Source organism: Lycorma delicatula, chromosome 4 (genome assembly GCF_047948215.1).
Source record: "Lycorma delicatula isolate Av1 chromosome 4, ASM4794821v1, whole genome shotgun sequence".
Classification (NCBI taxonomy): Eukaryota; Metazoa; Arthropoda; class Insecta; order Hemiptera; family Fulgoridae; genus Lycorma; species Lycorma delicatula.
The window spans coordinates 211,665,380-211,688,524 of NC_134458.1; the positions used below are offsets into that span (position 1 = coordinate 211,665,380).

The 23,145-nt window shown below is 27.9% G+C and overlaps 1 protein-coding gene across 1 annotated transcript in view; it reads right to left on the reverse strand.

Moving 5' to 3' along the window:
* The window catches only part of skd (mediator complex subunit skuld), a 105,536-nt gene that overhangs the window by 50,033 nt on the left and 32,358 nt on the right, over positions 1-23,145 (reverse strand). The window contains exons 7-12 of the mRNA XM_075365145.1: positions 13,526-13,823; positions 12,419-12,666; positions 9,091-9,244; positions 7,578-7,718; positions 5,816-5,974; positions 1,105-1,401 (exon numbers count right to left, since the gene is read on the reverse strand). Coding sequence (XP_075221260.1) covers positions 1,105-1,401; positions 5,816-5,974; positions 7,578-7,718; positions 9,091-9,244; positions 12,419-12,666; positions 13,526-13,823 — 1,297 coding nt within the window. The remainder of the gene's footprint in view (positions 1-1,104; positions 1,402-5,815; positions 5,975-7,577; positions 7,719-9,090; positions 9,245-12,418; positions 12,667-13,525; positions 13,824-23,145) is intronic.

The window sequence follows — 23,145 nt, forward strand, 5'->3', positions numbered from 1 at the left end:
TCAACATCATACAGTTACCTACTCCGACGAAGGCTCCTCAGATCACAAGTTTTCATTTCTTTCTATTTCCAGATACTTTTGTGTTTCTGGCAGCTAATGTTACCTTTTAAATCACTCATAACTGTTACCTTTTTTTTTGGGGGGCTTTGTTCTTTAAAACTTCTACTGATTCATCTAAAACTGCTTTTACAATTAAGCTTTAACTCTCCTCACTACTTTCTTTATTTTTTTTATTATCTATCCACTTAACCTTCCCTACTTTCTTCCATGCTCATATTTTAAATTCTCCACCATCCTTAATCACTTTCCCATAATATTCTTGTGAAATATCTATAAATCATGTCGACGTTTTGTTTTGAATTTTTCATATTGAAAAAAAAAAAAATTAATCTGAAATCCCTTCATCAATAATATTCATATTGCGTTATCAGCAATATGTCTACTCTTTTTAGGGAGGGAGATAAATACCCCCTCCAACAAATGGTTATTACTAATTGTCCAATGGTTTCCTCTATTGATTACGAATATAAAATACAGAACCTATACAGGGCGGGATCTCATTTATAAAATGAATTTCATTCAACAATAAAAAACAGGTTTAGAATAACACCATAGGTTTCTAGGTAAAACATTACAATGTACCTTCTACAACTTGATGATTCCACAACACCTGGAACATATCATGGAGTAAAAACCTGGAAAACTCACAGTGAAGTATCTGGTTCTAATAGAATGCGAAATTTAAAGAATGCTGCTTGCAAATTCTTCGTATGCTGTTGACATTTATTACTGGCAGCTGACCACAACAGCTGAAAATACTGCTTCCTTTATTTTATTACAAATTTCTAAACACTTCAGCTGTATCTATATCTTTCTGTGGCATTTGTACAGTATATCGACCTGTTCTTTAATTCCTCTCACACTATCAATGAACACTGCAATCATTGTCCTCATTTTCCTTTAATCTTTCTTTACATGAAGATCCTTGTTACACAGTTCCTTTTTGTGAAATGTCCAATTCATACAATAAACATGTTTTTCCTTTGCTACATAGATAGAATTAAAAGCATTAATTTACAAATTAAAAAAAAAAAAAACTTTTACCTCAATAGGTTCTTCTTGAGGGCTACCCATATTTGGATAAATATCCTGACGAATACGAGGTGCAACAAGTGGTAAATAATCAGATGTCTCAGTTAAAGGCGTATCAGAAAGCTGTCCACCGCAAGGTGATGCTATAGGGTTATGCTCTAATGAGGGTGGCGTAGGGAACATTTTACTAAGTTCTTCGGGCCTTAATATACTTCCTCCACCACTACCTCTTGGTGGTCGTACCAATAATGTACTTCCACCGCATTCATCGCTCGCTTTGTTAGAACCTGGTGGCGTTTGTACCTGCAACTGATCGGGTAGATTCATTAAATTAAGATGTAATGTAAAACCTAACATATACTAAATCCATTATACACTTAGCTATGATATACAATAATGGCAGAAAGCCAATTGGGAATCAGTAAATCATTTATATAACATATTTTCATATCAGCATTATGGTCATTAAATAGCAGGAAGAAATGTAGATTTTGTTTTATATTTATTGTTAAAAAGTAAATCTTACCTAATCTTTTTCAGTAAGAAGTTTTAGACATAACAGATAAGAATACTAATTTATTACTTCTATTCCTATTTGTCACATGTGATCTCATGTTAAAATGTTAAAACTTGAAAAATTATCTATGCTTTAAATATTAGTTCAAATAAAAAAAAACTTGATTCTCTTCATTTGACCAAGCTCTTCAGGTCTTATTACACTTTCTCCACTGCTACCTATTGGTGATCATAACAATAATGTAAGCAACATAACATTCAGTGCACACAAATGTTGATTTTGTTTTAAATGTTCCAAATTATATCCTGAAATTCATTTTTTTATAAACTGTACATGAATTTACAAAATTTTTCAGTTTTCCACTCAATTGTCTGATATATTTATGACAAAAGAACACAGTACATATCAACTGCTACAGAATCCAAAAGTTTAACAATTTTTTTAACACTTAAAGAGGATTTAATCCTCAACAGAAACCCCATCTTTTTCTAACTTAATCCTTATTAATTATCTCATTTGTGCTTATAAAGAAACATTCCCAATAAAGAATAAATCTATGACTTGCAACAGTGCCATTTTGAATCATTAATGATATTATTTTAACTTTTCATTAATAGTTTCCAAATCTTTATTTTAAGTAAGATTTTTGTCTTAAATTAACAATATAAGTAGAGTTTCAAATAATGATTTAATGATAAAATCAGAATGATACTGAAATAAGAAATTTATATTTAAAAAATGATTACATGGGTTATTGTTGTTTCATTGGAACAAAAATTAAATTTAATTCTACGCATACTTGTTAAAAATTGAGTTACAATAAGATAGTGACAGAAGACAAGCCAGACTAACCAACTACAGTGAACTTGTTTAATCAAATGATTCTTAATATGTATTTCTTTAAAAAAAAAAATCAATTAGAAATCCTTCTTATGAAGAGAAAGTATAGAAAATGATCTGCAGAAATGAGTTACTTTGGTATATGATAAAGAAAATGAAAGAAGCAAAATCAGGGATGAGATTATTGGAAATGTTAGCATTAAGAAAAGTTTAGGGAAGAAAGATCTAGGTTAAGATGATATAGGCGAGTGAAAATTATAAGAAAGAAGAAAAAAGGAGAATTTTAGAAGGGAAGTGAATGAAAGAAGACAAATTGGTAGCCCTAAAAAAATTATAGGGTAAAAAGGATGTGGTAATAGAAGAAAAAGAAGGATGGTGAAAGGATAACAGAAATTTATATAAAGCTATTAAACACAAATAAATTTTATTCATCAGTAAATTATATGCGAGATATAAATAACAGGAAGAACTACAAGGAAAATTTGAAATCAGTTGAACCTACTAATAAAACAAGCTAATAACTAAGTGAAGTAAAAACATTCAAGTGAAACTAATTGAGTATTGTACCTGTGAATTAAAGTATAATGGACTGATGAATAATAATTTAATTTAACTACATAGATTGGCTGAATTTCTAAGTGCTGATTTGAGCATTAACACTTTTTACTGAACACCTACATCCCTTTATGACCCACAATTCTCAGAATATTCCATACAGCAAAAGAATATAAATACTAGCTTGTACTGTAGAATAAAAACTTAATATATTTTATTGCTTAGTTTTAACATCCAGCCATTAAAATAACATTTGACATGTAAGAATTTTTACCTCATCTACACAAGTTTGGAAATTATTTCTCAATAATTTATTTATTCTTTGACAATACTGATTTTTATTATAGTGCATAAATAAAATTACTCAGTTACTGTGGATAAAAGTTGATCAGTGATCAATTGATAACATTAAATAATCTGATGTGGGCACCGCATGACTTCCTTGTACACCTATTAAATTATATATACATATTTCTTTATAAAATGAAGAGTACATCAAATTTTATTTCATTAATAACTTTTCATATTTTTTCATATACTTTTTTATTGTTTTATTGAATCATTATTTATTGTAATTTTTTTTTACAATCATAGGCTAATAATTATTAATAAATAAACATATATAGATAAAAAAAAAAGGAAAAAAAGAGATGAAATCTGATTTGAACCAATGTGCCTTCCCCCCTTATAAGATCCAAATATTTCATTAATTAAAATTTAGTTTGGCTGTAACTCTGGAACCAATGAAAATAAGTACCACTACATCGTTGAAAAACTTTCAATGAGGGCTTATTACTGCAGTTAAATAAAAGTCCAAAATTCAATTTTTTTTTTTATTTTGGGCCTTTTTGGACACTTTTGGTTTAGTTGATGACAATCAAAAAGGGAGGTAAATAACTAGATGTTACAACAACAGTCCTAAATCCAAAATTTCAACATCCTTTGACTAATCGTTTTTTGAGTTATGCAAGATACATACATATGTACAGTCGTCATGCTGAAACTAGTCAAAATGAATTCAGGGGTGGTCAAAATGGGTATTTCCGTTGAAATCTAGAAACCAAAATTTTCTGTGATCACAATATTTTCTTTACTTTGTACAAGGGTGTAAAAATGCTTAAAATCAATTAAATCACAAGATTACATAATGAATCAATCATATTTTCTAGTCGTAGGTGGATTGCCTTGATGATGATCATTTACTGTACTTTAGTCTGAAAGATTTCTACACAACTGTGACAGACTAACTAAAAAGCTAATGCTGACTAATAAAAAGCTTTTTCCATAGAAATAGCCTTAAAAAAATTTCCTGTAAAACCGTATTACTATTTTTAAATAAAAGAGTTACAAACCACTGAAAAGTGTATATTTCATTTGTAATCACCCTGTATTTAAATTATTTGGGTTAGGTATGTAACAAATTTATTTTATAATTAGTTAAATTAATTATAAACATTAATTTTAATTTAAACCATAAAATAATCATAATATAAAAATTATAAATATGGAAGGCTAGTTTTTTACTTGATAAATAAAGTAAAAAATCTAATAAAATATAAAATAGGTTTTCTAGTTAAAAGAAATACTCTAGTAGTTATAAGACTATTCTTGATTAATCTGTCTCGTAGATGAGCATCCTCCACTTGGTAGCTGAGCTGTAAGTTTTTCTTAAATTTTATTATTGGTAGTAATAACAATGTTACTTGATGGAATAAAAAATTATACATTAGACAAAGACCGATAATCATAATTCAGTAATATTATTTATTTTCAGATGCAGTACATCTGAAAAACCCGCGTACCATTTGAAGTCTGGTTAAACACAACCGCAAGGAGTAATGATCATAAACATTCAGGTGTAGAATTCCAAATTTTTCTCAACACTTCACTTATAATTAACTAAAAATGTAAAAATTTACCATCGAACAGCATAATTAAATGGATTTAAAAAAATAATAACTTTTACAGTTATATTATTTTTGCTATTTCATATTATATACTTTATTATTTATTAATACAAGTGATATACTTTTAGGCATACTTCATATGAATAACTCAATTCAAAATTCCAACAGCACTTTTAACAGTTCTCCGACAACTTAAGTAAATATAGTATAATATTTTATTTTAACAACCAGGTAAAATACAACTATTATTATAATTGTATTTTTCCTTGTAATATATACAGAACATAGCATGTCCTGAAGAAAGGAAACTATATAAGGGAAGGATAAAAAAAAAAAATTATAAAAGCACTACTTATGTTATCAAATACAACCTTAAAAAAAAAAAATCATACTTAATATCAATCATAAAAATCACACAATAACGGTGTTACACCCCTCGACTCTATTCTAGCAAACTGTTGATTACAGAAGATTTTTTAGTACTGTAACAGATACACTGATTGTGTTCTAGTTCAATATAATAACACGATAAACAGATAAGATATATAATCTTGCCGAAAAATAAAAATATGTACAACACTATCAAAAGTTGTTCATATCTGAAGGTTTCATAGTATAACAATCTTTTGTGCATAACATTTTAAAAAGAGCAAATCGATTGATTACTGCTGTAAAAAAGACTGTGAAAATCAATCGATGATAAATGTTGATATTCGTATTACAGAAGGCTTGAAATGTTTGAATTATTAACCGAAGCGAAGGTAATATAAGAAAAATCGTTTGTGTCCGAGAAATAAAAGCGATAAACGATGATATATAACTGAAGTCGCTGAAACGAAACGTGACAGATAATACATTTTATAAATCAAGCTGATGGTAGAGAAAACAATCAACTTTAGCTTACAGTTTCATCACTAGAAGTATCATCAGAATTTTCAAAAGCAGGCTCATCTTTAAAAGTCTGTGGTACTCCCAATGCATCATTGGTAAATATGTTGGTTGAAGTAGGGCACTTTGGTCCGTTCATAGATGCCGTCTCAAATCCAAGTTTCTTTTCTTCTTCCTGTATTACCAAAAAGCGATTAAAAAATTATATTACAAACACTGACTAATGTATTTTTCATGCTCCTACTTTTCATTTAAATTTAGAGCTTCAGGCAGAATGTTATCTATATTTTTACCGAGGTGCAGGTGATGAGGATGAAAACTTACATTAAAAGTTCTTACCCATAAATACAAACTGAATTTTTTATACACATTCACAGCTGTGGTAAAATTAACTTGATAAATACACACATACAAAATTAAAAGTAAAATATATAAATTTTTCATACAAAATAATAATTCCTAAAGATTATAATTCATACACTTCCAGTACTAATAACCTGGGATTTATCAGCAAACCTTGCTTCATTACACTGCAATCTAAAGCATACACAGACTTAATAAATATTATGTATTAGTAACCTTACTGTTCCAGTAAATTTCTGTTTAATGAAAGGCATCAATGAAGTATGTTTTAATAGAAATAACACCACTACAATTAATTGTTAATGTAATCTATTCAATAAACTTTTATTTATTTAGAATAAACATAAACAAAAATTCACCACAACTTAAAACAAAAGAAAAAGCAATTATGTCACATCCAACTTGATTGTTGATAACCTTTGACTAATACACTGTTGCTGTACTTATGCCTATCTTACTATTGATATTTATTCACCTTAAAAAATCTCTTGAACGAACTTAAAAGCAAATTATTTTCTCATAGACGTTGACTGAACATTGAAATTTAGTTATCAATTATTTCTAGAATGTTTGATTAATGTACGGGCTATTTTAAAATTGAATTCCAGTTAAATATACACAGGTGTTAAGCTACCAACATTGTTTCTCTAGATATTTTCCACATTTAGGAATTCACCGTACTATGAGAACTTCTGTGAATTCTTGCCAAAGAATTCTGCCCCTTGAGTGTTTAGCCCAACCTTACCTCTTCATTATTTCTTAAGCATCAGATAGCAATCCAGATCTTCTTGATTAATTATGCAGTGTTAAATCCAGGCTGAAGGGAGATGGTCAAAAGTTTTCAAAGTAAACTGCTCATGTAAAGCTTTTGTGGAATCTAAGGATCAGGACCTCTTATTATTATTTGGAAGAAAAACACTTTTCATCAGCATTGTGTACTTGTTTGCTTCAAATTAACCAAGAAACTTTAATCATCTATGCAGCTAGCCATAATATGATCTTCCACTGGCAAAAACTGAATGCACTCTGCACCTCTCAATTTGAGAGCAACAACATTTGGACAAGTTCCAAATGTTTGTTTCACCAACAGCTGCTTTATCAGTTGTAATCAGACATATAGATATGTAATAGGCTTATACTGTCAGTAGCTTTCACGCATGTTCCTTCGGGACCTAGCACACTTTTAAAAATGCATTTGAAGGTAAATTTTGCAATAGTACTTGCATTTTCAGATTGTTGTAAATCACAGATGCTAGGATGTAAAAATGTTAATTGTTATTTGCACACAAACCTTTCTAACAAAAATTTTTTATAAAAACAAACTCCCGATTCACAAACTTTTGTCAAATAAACACAACCGATTCCTTTTACGCATTACTCATATTCACCATAAAAAATACTTTTTTTAAATTTACCTTAACTGGAGGAGGGTTTCTTTTGAAACTCTCCATTGCAACTGGTGGTACCATGCCATCTTCATCAAATTCATATGGATCAGACCGTTTACAGCTAATATTAGGCATCAATGATGGCACTGAATTTCCATCCAGATCCATCTGAAACATCATATATCTACAATTTTTAACCGAAACTTCAAAAAGCTTTCAGAAAAAACATTTTGCTACAAAGGTAATATAAATAATAAACAAAAATTAAACAACGTAAGCACTAATTTTTTTACATTTAATTTAAATCGATTGTCAATTTAACAAATAACTGAAACTTGAGCTGAAGGTTCTAATATGACTAGTAATATTAGTACATTAATTGTAAATGTTTCGGGCTACTAAGTAAGATGATAAACTATATTCACTACCAAGCTGATGGCTCCACCAGAAATGTTTATGACAGTGGTTTTCTAGAAATTGTATGAAGTAAGGGGTAAAAACCAAACAAACATTTACTAGCAGGTTACTGAAGTTATAAATGATGCTGGATGCAGTTTTACAGCATGCTGCTATTATTTATTAGCAGCTAGTTACCATTAATAATGAATACTGCTGCTTGTAATAATTGAAATCCTTTTCTTTTAATAATTTGGAACCCAATAGGTGAATGCATTACCTAGTCAATTTACTCATATTGTACAACGTACAGCCCTAAATGTAATTTCCACTATACCAACATTCTACACCGAATCAAACTTCTTCAGCAATTGCAATCAATCATTTGTTAGTATGTAGAAAAGTGGGACAAGCCTATTGTTAAGGATTCAATTTTTTTTTAAATTAAACTAATAACAAATGTAATTCAGTATGCAAATTTTCATTTGGGACCATAAGGAAAAAATTACTGAATTTAAAAAAAAAACAAACAATTGTTTAGTTCAATTAACAGTAGAGCTCGCTCATTTTTTTAACTGTATTTAACTAAACTGTGGAGCTAAAGATTTAGCAAAACGATTAAATTAAAAAAGTGACAATTCAAACAAATTATAAAACAGATTTATCAATCGTAATTGACTATGTAAAATTAGTCAGCCATTTCTGAAAATAATCTCATTGTTTTATTAATGTTGTAAGTGTTGCTTCGGATGACACTGGACATGATATATTCAAATGTTTTTCAGTGGTGATTTGCTGACAGAAATTCCTCTTATTGGCACCTCTGTTTAAGAAAGACAGCAAATACCACTTTAAAGTGTAATTTTATGAAAAATTGTAATACGTAGTAACAAGGAACCTTTCTGCAAATTTCAGAAAACAGATTTGTCAATAACCATGTTATAAACATTGAAATGCATGAAGTGTCAAAACATTCAAGTTAAAGCAAGACTTATTTCTCTCCGTCAAAAATAGAGGCTATTTCTTATCAGAGCAAATATCCTTCCATCTTACTCTATCTTGTAGTAAACTACTTTGGTATAAAGTAAAAACTTATTTACTTCTTAACATCTTAAATATTGTTATCAGTAAATTATAAACTTACCATATGCATATTTAGCCCAGGTTCTTGTTTAATATACACTTGTGGTGGTGATGGAACTGACTGTGATGATGTATTATAAGAACTATAAGGCGGCAGTCTATTTGTATCTGGTTTTGCCTCACTTGGTTTAAACCTTTTAACTGGATGATTTAACCTGCAACATGAACAGATTATAGTAAAACTAAAAAAAGTGATAAATTGCAAAAACAATAAAAATATCCAGACGATCTGTAAACTAACCTATCACATAAAAAAAAAAAAAAATTAAACATATCACTGATCTGTGAATATAAAAACAAAGATAACTGATAAATACATATTTAATAATATAACTAATTAAATATTAACATATTAAACTTTATTCTTTTACAATACTAGTTTTATTTAGAAATGCATCCCATGAAATAAAAAAGTTATATTTATATCAACAGATGTTTTTGAGAGATTTGAATCTAGATCATTCAATATTAAAATTTCAATTAAGTATACTTTCCACAGCAAATAAATATACACACACCTTTACTTGAATTATTTACTGCCCATTCAAACTGTAGTAAAATATTTTTAATGTAATTCAAAGTTTATGAAATTTAAGTAGATTTTCAGGAAGAATTTTTGATGATGGAAGTAGCTCATCACTTAGGCTATATATTGTAATCTTTAAAGAAATTTCTCACAATATGAAAATATGCTAGGCTAAAGATAAAAAAAACTGATAACAGCTGCTTAAAAAAAACATCCAATAATGTTTCTTGATTAATTAATAAAAAAACCCATGTATTGGAAACTGAGATTTTGATCTTAAAATTAATAGTCTTTTGATTGAAAACTGATTTAACTAAAGTTGTATTAATAGCATTTTTTTAATATATTTTTGATGATAAAATTTAAAAGATTAATTAATTTTTTATATTATGATTTTTACAAGTAACTGTTGGTATAAATTTAAAAAAGGATTAGAGCTTTTTAACTTTTTGTATTTAATACATTTTTACAAAATACTATTCACCTTACATATGTATATATAATATATTTATTATTGGCTTGGAATATTATAATTATAAATTATTTTAATTATTTCTTTTCATATCTTTTCATTAAAGCATAAAATCAATTTTATATATTTTTTACATGTTAGTTTTTAATTGAACTTTTATATGAATATTGTCTTAGATCAACAAATACCTTTTATAAAAGTAATCCGAAATAAAGATTTAAAAAAAGTGCAATAATAGGTATTCTTCTAAGTAAGAGATTACTTAAATCGAGACGTATTCATATATGACATAATGTGTTAAAAAGGATTACTTATGATACATCTCTTGGTGGGGTAGATGACTCACAAAGTTTCACAGGAAATAAATGCATTAAAATAGATATTATTAACTGAAGATAAAGTAAAAAGTGACAATCCAGTGAAAAAACTGAGCAAGAAAAAAATTAATTCACCTTAGTCAAATTTTTACAACTTGTATATGGAAAATATCTAAGTGCTAAAATTCCTTGAATGTTTTATTTTTATAATACAAACAGTTGAAGAATCAAAAAAATTTGTTAAAGGTTTTATTAAATATGTATAAAATAATTCAAATTTAAACATTCCTTAAAACTAGTATCTAAATAATAAAGTATTATTTAATTATATTTTACCATAACAAGGATTAAGTTGGCTAAACAAGACACATTTTTTTTACATATTTTATTTAAAATGTCACAATTAATAAAGACCATTACAGGGATTTTAATACATGACATTAAAATAAGGCATCAATAAAAAAATTGTTGTGAATTTTATACAAAATAATTTTTAGGGAAAATTTGTAATATACTGACATCTTATTTAAAAATATATCGATTAAATTTACAGAATGTTTACATAAAACTGTTCTGGAATACAATGTTAGTAAAACATCTAATACAGCTCAACCTTTGCTATAAATAAAATTATATATATATATATATATATATTATTTTACTGAAATTAATCTTTTCAAGATTCTAAGATAATTTTTTAAGATTTAATAGAATTTTAAAGAGAATTTACAGAGAAGTCCAAAAAATTTACTCACTGTTTGCTACTCCATATGTCGTGATAAATTTGACTCGTAGTGACAATTTTTGGCACTCAGAGACTGTTATGGTATGTGTTCAAAATGTTCACCAGCAGCTTCTATACAACACCCATGGTGCTGAACTGCACACTAAACTACAGCTGTTAGTGTATCTGGCATAATGGCAGCACATGACTACGATTTTTCACGTAGCTCGTCAATTTTTGCATGTTTTTGTCGATAAGTCATTCTTGACAGTCACCCAGAGGTAGAAGTCCAGAGTTGGGTGCTCAACAGCACCTCTTCGATCCACCCACCATCCAGGTAGAGTTTTATTGAGATACAACCTGGCATCTCGATGATAGTGAGGCGGGGCTCCGTCTTGTTTTATGTAAAAAAGTTCATCACCATACAGGTTTTGGATGGCAGGCAAATCCTTGTCTGAAGCATATCAAGATATGCCTCACCCTCGAATAAGAAGGGACCAATCAAACCACGCACTGATAAACCACACCACACAGCAACCCTTGGTAGATTCACTGCCCTGTCCATATCAGGGTGAGGATTTTCAGGAGTCCAGTAAACACAATTGTGGTGGTTCACAGTAGTGTTAAGTTTGAACTGTTCCTCAAACTTCCCTGTAAATTCCTCATCCTCGCCAACCATGTGCTGAAACCATTCAAGTACTCCATCCCTCGATCTGCATCGTCCTCATTCATCACATGTAGCAGTCTTGGAATGTATACTTTCCACTTTGCACTCTTCAGAATGCATCTTACACTTGACCGGCTCACCCCACTTTTGCGCTCTCCTTGGTTCACTGATTTTTGCGGTGATCGGGTGAAATGTTGCAACACCGTGGCACTTGATGCTGGACTTATAGCTTGACTTGTGGTCAGTTGGTTCTTTCCTTGTTCCAAACTCTCTCTGCCACTGCTGTTATACCTCATGAATGTTCTTGTACTTGCAGTATCACTTCAGTACATCCTTACGTTCAACAAACTATAACCAAACCTCAACCATTGCTACTACTTGACTGTCTTCTGCTGCACTGGCTAAGATGACTGGCTTGTTCCACCACCAACCACCCGCGCATGCGCAGCATAAGTTGCCAGCTCCACCTACCACAACAAATTTAATACCTTATACTACAAATTAAATTAGTGAGTGTAAGTCTTTTTGCTTAGATATTATTTAATTACAAACAATCATTACATTTTTTTGGACCCCTCTGTATACATACAAATTGATGGTAATAAAAGTATAATAAAATTTACCAAGCATTTAGAGTAGAATAATCATAAAGAAGTTCGGAAGGTTGGTCCTCTTCTAACAAAGCAGTTTCATAATCCCTCGAGCTGAGCACAGGCCTTTTCAATGTCGGTGGGGGTGGCTCATGAGATGGTGGTGGAGGAGCAGGAGGAGCACCTGAAGAAGAAGGCGGTGCTACACTCCCTGGGCCACCTACACTATCAACTGGTTTACTGGCTTCTACACTTAGGGCCGATGGGTATGGCGAGAACACCTAGAAAAAAGAAATACATAAATACAATACAATGTAAAAAAAAAAGAAATATGATTTAAAAGCAATCTACTATGAAACAAAATAAATAATGCTATGCTTAGGAATTATAAAGAAATAATAAAGAAAGAAAACAATACCGCATACTCAGATTGGTAATGACTTTAACTGAACATTCTACTTTGTAACTGAAAGAAAAATATGTAAAACCTTTATACAACAAAGAAGAAAAGGTTTAGCAACAAATGATCAATGGTGGAGTATTTTAATCACTGATCTTCACCATTACTATATTAAAGCAACCACCAATTTGTTACACATGAAGCAAGTAATCTATCTATACATTATTTTCAAAAAATGCTAATTAAAGAATCAAAAAACTAAATGCATTGCATAAATATTTTGAAGAGTCGCAACTGTGAATAAATGTGATGAGCTTATCCAATATTATTTCAGAGAATATCATTTATGGAATATAAACATAACATATAACACAGAACTTTAAACACAGTCAATTGTTCTACATACTGAGCAAATGAGAGAAGATGAAAAAAAAATCTTTTTCTCATTACTGTAAGTTTATTTTAGGGAAGGTATTATTCCACTTTATTAGTTGGATATTTAAGTTACCAGATACTGGACTAAAAAACCCCAATAAAACCATATAGTAATAATAGTTTTTAAGTATTAACTAAAATGTAATGTAAATGCAAGAGAAACAAATAGAAACAACAAAATTATAGATGATTGTAATATTATATGCAAACAAAATTTCACATTTTACAGTTTCTTTTATTGATGACACACTCATGATTAAATTTCAACAAATTATTAATTTTATTTAATAAGCATGCCAGTTTACCTGATTTGATACAGAAGACACAGATTTTGGTTGATGGAAGTCAGATGGTGTACAAATGATTTTATCTTCTAAAGGACTACGATTAGGAGGATGGTGATGATGAGGCGGCGGAGGTTGCGGTGATAAAGTAGGCATAACAGGATCTGGAGGTGGAACAGATGCAGGCTGAGGTACAGAATGCGGATTCGGTAAAGGAGATGGAGCAACAGAAGGCGGCGAGCCGACAGAAGGGACAGGCAGTGAATCATTCTGGTGATGATGAGGTGTCGACTGCATACCGTATGATGTAGTAGTTAATCTGAAAAAGAAGCCAGAACGTTGATTATAAAAAATATTGCTATTTCTTGTCAGACTATACTATACTATACTATAACAAAAGAAAATTTAGTTATAAGTAGATCTATAGAAAAAAATTTTACATTAAACATATCTACTTTTAATTAAAACTTTAAAAGCCCAGTTCATAAAATTAAGCCCTTAAACAAACTAAACTACTAACAGAATACTTTTCTACTTAATATTAGATTATCGAGTTTTTTTTTCTGAAACATTGAAGAGTGAATCTCTTTTATTAATTATTATAATAAAAATAACAGCAAAACCATTGAATGCAAATTTGGCTTATGTTCTAAAATAAACAGTTTTCTCTTTCTGGATTTAAAGCATCTAACTAATGCAATAAAACATTAATATTTACTTACATAAATTAAATTCTAGAATATGATTTTCTTTTATTTAACAATAATTTCCAACAGTAAGAATAAATCATAAATAACAGAACATACACACATAATCCTTCAAAGGAGATGGGGAGTGACATTTATCCATATGAGAATCAAGACTATTAATTTTTACTTAAATTAAGATAGGAAAGAATACAGAAATTAAAAAAAGAAACTTCTTTTCTGAAAAATAATTATCATCTGTTTACCAGGGTTTTTTAAAAATTTAATAAATAATATTTGGTAAGTAAGAAATTACAATACAAATTATTAACAGAGAATCATATAAATAGTTTTATGATGTCTGATCATATACATAGTTATGGCAATTTGGAAAAATGTTTATTTGATTACAGCGGCTATGAATGTTCTCTAAATTATGTTATTTTTTCCTTTCCCAAAATACATTTTATAAAAAAACCCAACAGAAAAATTACTAACAGTATAATCCCTCTTACGACAACTCTTATTCAATGTTAACTTTCTGAATGCCATGCTTTTGTCAGCAATTTTTTTTTTTATATTTCTGCATAAAATGATCCAATTAAATATAAATAACAAACTCCTAAATAACATACATCTACAAAATGTTTTTTTATAGAGGAATCAAACTTTCCAGATAATTTTTTTTCTATCACAAGATGGTTGAAACTTATCTTTAAACAATTATTTAAGTTTGTTAATTATTTCATTACTTTAATTTTTTATGTTTTTATTTTTTTCTTATAAATAATTTTGGAATTTTCATTGTCATAATGAAAATAAAAAAAGCCATGAATTGTTTCTTACTGTTGATATTAAATCATTACTGCCAAAAAAGAAAGGAGTAAAAAATAAAAAATAAATTTTTTATATCATATTAGTGAAATTAATGAAATTCATATTATTCAATCAATATAAACAATATTATGTATAAACTGTTGTAATATTTTTTAATTTGATTTGTTATTAAATTTTGTTTATCATTTTATTAATCAATATATTACTTAAAAACTTTAACTAGATATCACAACTATTTTATGCTGTACTGAAGTTTAGAACCCTTGTTAAGTAACAAAACCTTTTTATGTATAGTGTCCCAGTGCTAGTAAAGGTTTTGCTTAAGAGGTATTTCATTATACAACCACATTTAAGCTGATATTAATATTTGAAGTAGTTTATGTCACATAATCACAGATTTTTAATTTAATAACATAATCAACTCTTTTATCAAGTTACCTACACTATTTTAATTTTTTAATTATTATTGAGAAACCGCTAAATAAAAACTTTATCACCAACAGATATAAGAGAGCATTGAAATATTTCTCTATCAAAAAGTGAGATTTCACAGCATGATATAAAATATATATATTATTCTTATACATACTAATGAATAAAAAAGCCAATTTTATAATAATAAAAAGAAATAAATTCACGAATGAGGAAAAAATTAATGTACAACCAACTATCAATTATTTGTTTATCCTGTGGCACATGAAACCTTACACAGTTTGGATAAACAAAATAAAAAATTTGAAGCCTTCTTCGCATATGCTGTCTCCATTACTGAGGATTGGCAACAACCTAACAATCTCTTATCTTGTACTTCTTTGCGTATAGTAAGTACATCTGTACATGTCTAATCTTTTATGACCTTTAACCAGTAGCATTTTCTGTAATGAGCCTAATTAGTTGACAATTATTCCTTCTATATAAATACAAACACAGATTGAGAAAAAAATAGATATCCAATGTATATGGGAGGAACATGTACCATATATATTAAAAAACTAAGTGACTAAGTGTCTGCTCACCAGAAATGTATTATTTCACTGAATTTAAAAAATTGATGAATATACTAGGATATATTTTATAACTTTTAGCAAAGGTTGTCGAAATCATACGAAGTCCACTTATACACACATGCATTTTTAAACATACTTAATCTTCTTTTTTTCTATATAGATACAGCTCTTCTCTCTTCCCAAATTCTATAATACTAGTAATTTTTTCTCTTGCTGCTTATACTTTCTTTCTAACATATTTATAACATCTTTTCTCTTACAAAATATACACATATACAGATTTGCAGGACACAGTACTCTCTCTGTACTCAATTTATCTCATGACGACAACTTTGGAGCAGTTTTATAGTTGTTAACTTTTGGCTTAGTTGATACTTCATAATAAAGAATTTAAATAAATGATTATCCATTCATACCTCTGACAGCTTCTAAATTATAATAGATTCTTTCAAAACAAATCATACATTACTTTTATCTATATTTGGTTCATTGTACTTTTGCTGATGAGTATGAATCTTAATAATTTGTTTCACAATAACAAAAAAATTTGAAGGTATCCCAAGATTTCTTTTCCATTTTCAGTTATTTAATTTCATTTCATAACTGAAATTCTTTTTTGTTAATGCTGCAGTTGATAATTTTCAGTATTTTATTAAAGTCTTTCCAAAATAATAAATACAGTAACTATGGAATTTAATCTAGTGCAGCTTTCTGTTTATGAAATCTATATTAAAGTAAAAAACTCCAAATTAAAACCAAATTCAAATTATATGTTTAGATAATAGTTATTACTATTTATTATTTTTTCTTATAATCACCAAGCTGAGAATTAGTTTCAGAACAAGTTAAAAAAATAAGATCGATCGAAAAGCATACATTGATCATTATCAAAATGAGAATCATTATCTTATGATTATTCTTATTATTAGATATATTTAATAATGTGCAATTTAAAACTTTGTAAATTTAACCTAGTTCTTACAATTATTTCATATATTTTCCTAGTGTTATTCAAAAGTAAGTTTCATACAGTGGGGAAATTTTTTCATGTTTAAGATTATTTTAACTTATTAAAATGTAATTCTCAGCTTTTTTTTTGTTATCAGGCATATTTTGTTTAGTAAGATAATTATAATTCTGGATATAAACATGAAAAATTATTGATTTATTTTTATTATATTTATTTTCATAGTCATACATAGAAGAAGGATTATACTACAAATTGTTAAATATAAAATTAATACAAAATTTCTCATAAGAATTGGAAAGAATCTCAGAAAATGTTCTAAAAGTGAAAATAAAGAAAAAATTATATAATATGGATTTGGAAATGTTTTTCAAGTTCTAACTAGTGAAATATTTCATTCACATTTTTTCCATCCTGAAATTCTTGTAACTTAAAATATGAAGTAAATTTTACAGTTTCACATGTTTTTCGGCCTGAAAAAATTGAATAAAACAGGATGTCAACTATAAAACTAATGTGATAACCCAAAAATGTGTCAAGAAATTTTTTAGATTTGACATACAATAACTTTGTTAAATTGCAAATAAATAAAATTTTGCAACAAAATTTGATTTTGAAAAAAATGATGTAAGTAATATCAACTGAACATGAAGAAAAGTTCAGTTTTGAACTGAAAATCTGACTCATTAAAAACAAAATATCAAACAAAAACATGACAGAAAAATAGTACAAAAATTTTAAACCAAGAGATATGAATTACTTCAATATCAAAAGATAAACATGTTATTTAACTTTATTTGTAACATTATTTTATGAATTTATTTATGTTTGTTAATTTTCTTTGCTAAATTACAAATTAATAAATGCAGTAAGATTTATTAATGTACTATTATTTTTAACTGATTTGAAATAATAAATTAAGTAAATAAAATTAATGTTGTAAACCCCCCAAATTATTTAAATTGTTAGAGAAGTAAATAAGTTACTTTGTTTTAAAGGTATCTGTTGTAAAAATGTAACTGAACTGAAAAATGATTATTTTATACAATAAATTCTTTTTTCGTGTTCTGGGTTAGAATCTGGCTTGGCAATTTTTTAAACATTACAAAATTCATCTTATATCAAGAAAACTATATTTGGTCATCACCTGTTGTTTTTGGAGTAAATAAATAAATCATTATGATTAAATAACTTTAACATAAGTAAGGTGTAAGTTTCTGAAACAGATAATTTATACTTTATAAAATCTTACTGAGTATTTTATCTAATAGTGATGAATTTTCTTATAAAATAAACAAAAATTTATTAAATAAACTTTTAATCATATAAAATTTAAGAGTATAGCTGAGAGGAATTAACTTATTAAAAACTTTTATTTTAATTACTATATGAGGTTTGATAAAAAATATTTGAAATTTTTAAATTTTCCAGGCTGTTTAAGTTCAATTGTTATAATATTTTTTGTTGTGTCTGTACACTTGTCCTTAACGTATATTTACATTAACAGCCATACTGGATGCTTAGTTTACTGTTTGCTGTCGATAAGGTTACACACGTTTTGGTAAGGTAGGTGATTTTTAACTACTGGAAAAATGGAACGAAGAATCTGCATTAAATTTTGCTATATGAATGCAATGAAGTGTAGCACTGCAATAGAAATATTGAATGTTGTTCTTGGTGATTCTTCTATGAATAAAACATACAAGTAGTACAAACATTTCCAAGAGGGTCGAAGACATTGAAGATTATGAACATCCTGAAAGTTCCAGAACATCAACAACCGGTAACAACATAAAAAAAAAGAAGAAAATGATTATGGACAATCACTATCAAAGGTTGCTGATGATGTTGGCATATCATCTGGCTCATGCCAAGCAATTTTTTCATATGTTTTGGATATGAAATGTGCGGCAGCAAACTCTGTTCTAAAACTGTTGAATTTCAACCAATAGCAGTGCCAAATGAACATTGCTCAGGAGTTGCTGAATGAAGTGAACAACAATCCAGAAATACTAAAATGAGTCATAACTGGTGATGAAACATGAGTGTGTGGGTATGATATTGAAACTAAGGCCCAGTCGTCCCAATGGAAGCTTCCTGAAGAGCCAAGACCGAAAAAAGCTCATCAAGTTCAACTGTCAAATGTGAAGGGTTCTGTCTTTATCTCTTCAATGTTTAGCCAACATTGAAGAGATAAAGACAGAAGAAGGTGACAAAATCAATATTGATGAGCAAATGAGGATTCTATGAGAAAAACTAAAATTCCACTATTCTTTTAATCAGATCTGTTATTACTGAAAATTATTTTCACTTTTGAAAATAAGTAAAATTATTCTAAATTAATATTTAGATAATTATGTTACCTATGATTGATAAACACTTTGAAAGTAGGTGCAACAGGCCATTGTAATATACACAAAAAGAAATATTTATTGTAATACTTATGTATTCATTACTCATTTTCTTTTTAATCTTGTATATTACTTTTGTGAAGTAATAATTGATTTAATCTGTCATCAAAAATCAAATTATTTGATCATAAAGTTGGACATATGCTAGTCAATCATTCTTAATTTCAACCTGAGCTTTTAGTTAACTTTTATTCCTTTTTCAATGCCTTACGTTATTTACTGAATTATTGTAACAGATTATATACTTAATATTGTAATCTAAAAGAAATTTGAAAGCTATTGCAGTAATAATGAATTACACTAACAGAATTTGTCTGCTTGATGGGGTAATGTGGAATATTACTTCAATTTTCAGAAAAAACTGCCCCTCCCAAAATTAACTGATGCAGAGCAAAATTTTTTTTATGAAAATGAAATGAAAGAAAGTGGTATGTTCTTAATGGATGTATCATCAGAACTGTAAGAAAATTTATTACTTAAATTTTCAAAAATATCTTGAAGGTAATTTTATATAAAACATCAAATAAAACAAATTTGTTTTCAAAATGTTCTTTATCTTTTGATTATGTATTTACATATTATTACATCTACTTTAATAGTAAATGTGAAAACCTCGTAACATGTTCTAACAAAGTGTATTTTGATTAACTCAAATATTTTGCATATGTCAGAAAACAGTAAGTACAGCACTAAAAACAGCAGAATTTTCAGTTAAAATTTTATATTAAATGAAGTTTACAACATAAAATTAAATTCTGAATGAACTTTTTAAAAGAATTACAGCATCAGAGAAAAATTTTATTCAACATTTTAGTGGAATATCTCCACTGCCAGAAGAGTTGCAATTTATTTATAAATAGGAATCTCCAAAATAAATTTGTTGAAAATTGAAAAATCAAACCTTTTACAATTGCAATATCTGTTCATTTACCCGATTCATGAAAGTTAAAGCATATGATGCGATGAATATGTAATGCAGCGCGTTTGATTCCGCAGTGTATTAAATATTGGGTATAAAAGTGACAAGAATGTTAATAATATTGTTTAACATATTTTGAAAACTTTTAAGACTAATTGTATGTCACCAAGCTCAGATTCTAAGCAGAATGATACCTAAATCATAATCAAGCTGAAGTAATACACACTGTTACTATTCAATATTTACATACACAAAGGCCAATCAACAGTTCTATCAGTAGTATAACTGTCTGAATGCACAGTTGAATTTTTTTATCTTCATCTAATGATTAATTCACAATGGTCATTTTCTTGAGCCACTTGTGAATCAAACCTTTAATAAAAAGGTGTGAAAAAATCAGTTAAATTGTCAATTAATAAAAACAAATTACATCGGCCAAAATAAAAGGGCATCCAGTATTAATCAAGTACTTCTTACTGCACGACTACAAATTCATTAATTTCCATAAATCTCTAGTTTCCATTTATGTACAAATTAATTAACATATATTCAACCTATATAAATTCTTATATACATAATTTTATGGTAATAATCTGATAATTAAATAAAATAATGTGACATTATCTATTCAGTGATAAGAACAAACTTAGGCGAAGCTGCAAACCATTTTATAATATGATCCAACAAAGAACGACAACTTAGTTTATTATTAGGCTTCCTCAACATAAATGTAGCTAATTGAGAGTTGGCTGTGCATAATCACTGTCACAAAAATAATGATCTGGTGATATTTACAACAATTTTTTCTACCCACATCAAAAACATTATAAAAATTTGATTTTACATATGTATGCGAACAAAAAAAGTATAACAAAACATGATTACAAAACAAACTACAAATAAACAAAACCAGCAAAATAAAATATAAATAATATAAAAATGCAGCAAACAAAACTTTAATAAAAATTACCATAACCTGCAAGTGGCAAGCGTGGCAAACAACCACTACCTGTAAAACATAACAGTTAGTAAAGCTGAAAGGCTATTTAAGTTAGACATTTAACTTGAACATTTTTGTTTTTAGTAGCGATAACAAGAAGAAAAAATAATCAATCTGTTCTCACATAAAAATACATATATTAGTGCGAGGAAAAGGACCCATATTCTCTCCCATACCATATCCAAATGCAACAATTATTACTTGAAATCCCAAAAGAAATATAAGCACATATACACACCTTAAAAGGAAGAAATAGATTCAATATACTTAAAAAATAAACAAAAAACTAACTTTCACGATTAATAACCACAAAAAATCTATAACAGGTCACAGTTTTTTTAACATCATACAGAATCTCTTTTTGGGTGACAAATGAATCAGATATAAATTTTATACTGCAAATTACTTCTTACAAATCTACCTGTTTTACGACCTCTTGAAATAATCTAATAAACGAGACACAAAATATTTCACTTACTTTAGTAGAGTACTTTATTAAAAACAATTTAGTTTGAAAATGTATTACTATTCACTTTGTAAACAACTGTATATTCTGTCCTTCATGTTTACACTAATTCAATATAATCCTGATAATATATAAAATGCTTAAATTAGTGTAATGATCGGGTCAACCATTATAATTTCCTGGCACATACAGCCATACTAATATGTAATTTTGTTTATATTCTTACTCCTATATTTTATTTCCTTTCAGTTGAATTACCCCTCTCAAAGCAGAAAAATTTAGTACTTTGGTAATCTTGCATCATGATTTTTATTCTTCTTTTATTTTTCAGTTTGTTTAACTGTAAAATGCGTTGAAATTTTTTCATATCTGTTGCAAATAAATAGTCTACAACAATAACAGCAAGGAACATTAACGTGTAGTGATTTTACTAGACAAAGAGTAAGTACTTGAATACATAAAAAAAACTGGATACAGATAAATTGATTAAAAAAGTTGCAATTAACTTTGGTGAGCAACGATGAAGAGGTGAAAAAGAGGATGAAACTAAGTAGCTAATATTATTCAAATAATGTTTGAAGTTTCTTTAATTTTGTATTATATAATTGCCCTATAATAACATTAATCTGGTAATTTTTGGATTAAGTATATACAGTATTTAAAATACCTTTGAAAAATTAATGTGATACTGATGTTAATCTCCAATAAGTCTATTTAATCACTAAATAAAGAATAAAGAAAAAAGAATATATCCCGGTTTAACGATTAACTTATTCAATCCCTGTTGATTTTGATAATGTCAATTAAGGGAGGGATTAATGTAACTACACAAAATCTACAGTATTATTTTCCAAATAATGCATATTATTTAAATCCATCAGAAAAAAAATCCTACAAAAAATTTTCTTCTTTTTATTTTATGAGTAACTGCCAGCAAACTCTTTCAATATTTGTAAGGATCTATATTGAAAAAGTCAATCTGGATCTGAAAGTTTAAATTTGTAAGAAATTTGCTCTTCACTCAAATAAACATATAAAAAATAAAATCTTTGAAAACTTTAATATATGGCTTAAAAAAACTGGTATTTACAGATTAAACATTTTTTTTTTTTAATTATGCTTATCTTGAGTTTCAAAAGATATAAATTTTGCATGCAAATGTATTTTTATTTTACTTATTCAATAAAAATAAAATTAATGTAAATATAAACTAACACAGTCTGGAAAATAACAATATAGGCAAAAATTTAACCCTTCAACAATCAATCATCAATTTTGTGAGCGATATACTAGTTCAACTGGGACTATCATTGAGTTGCTATAAAAGTTTAGAAAAATAGTCATTTAA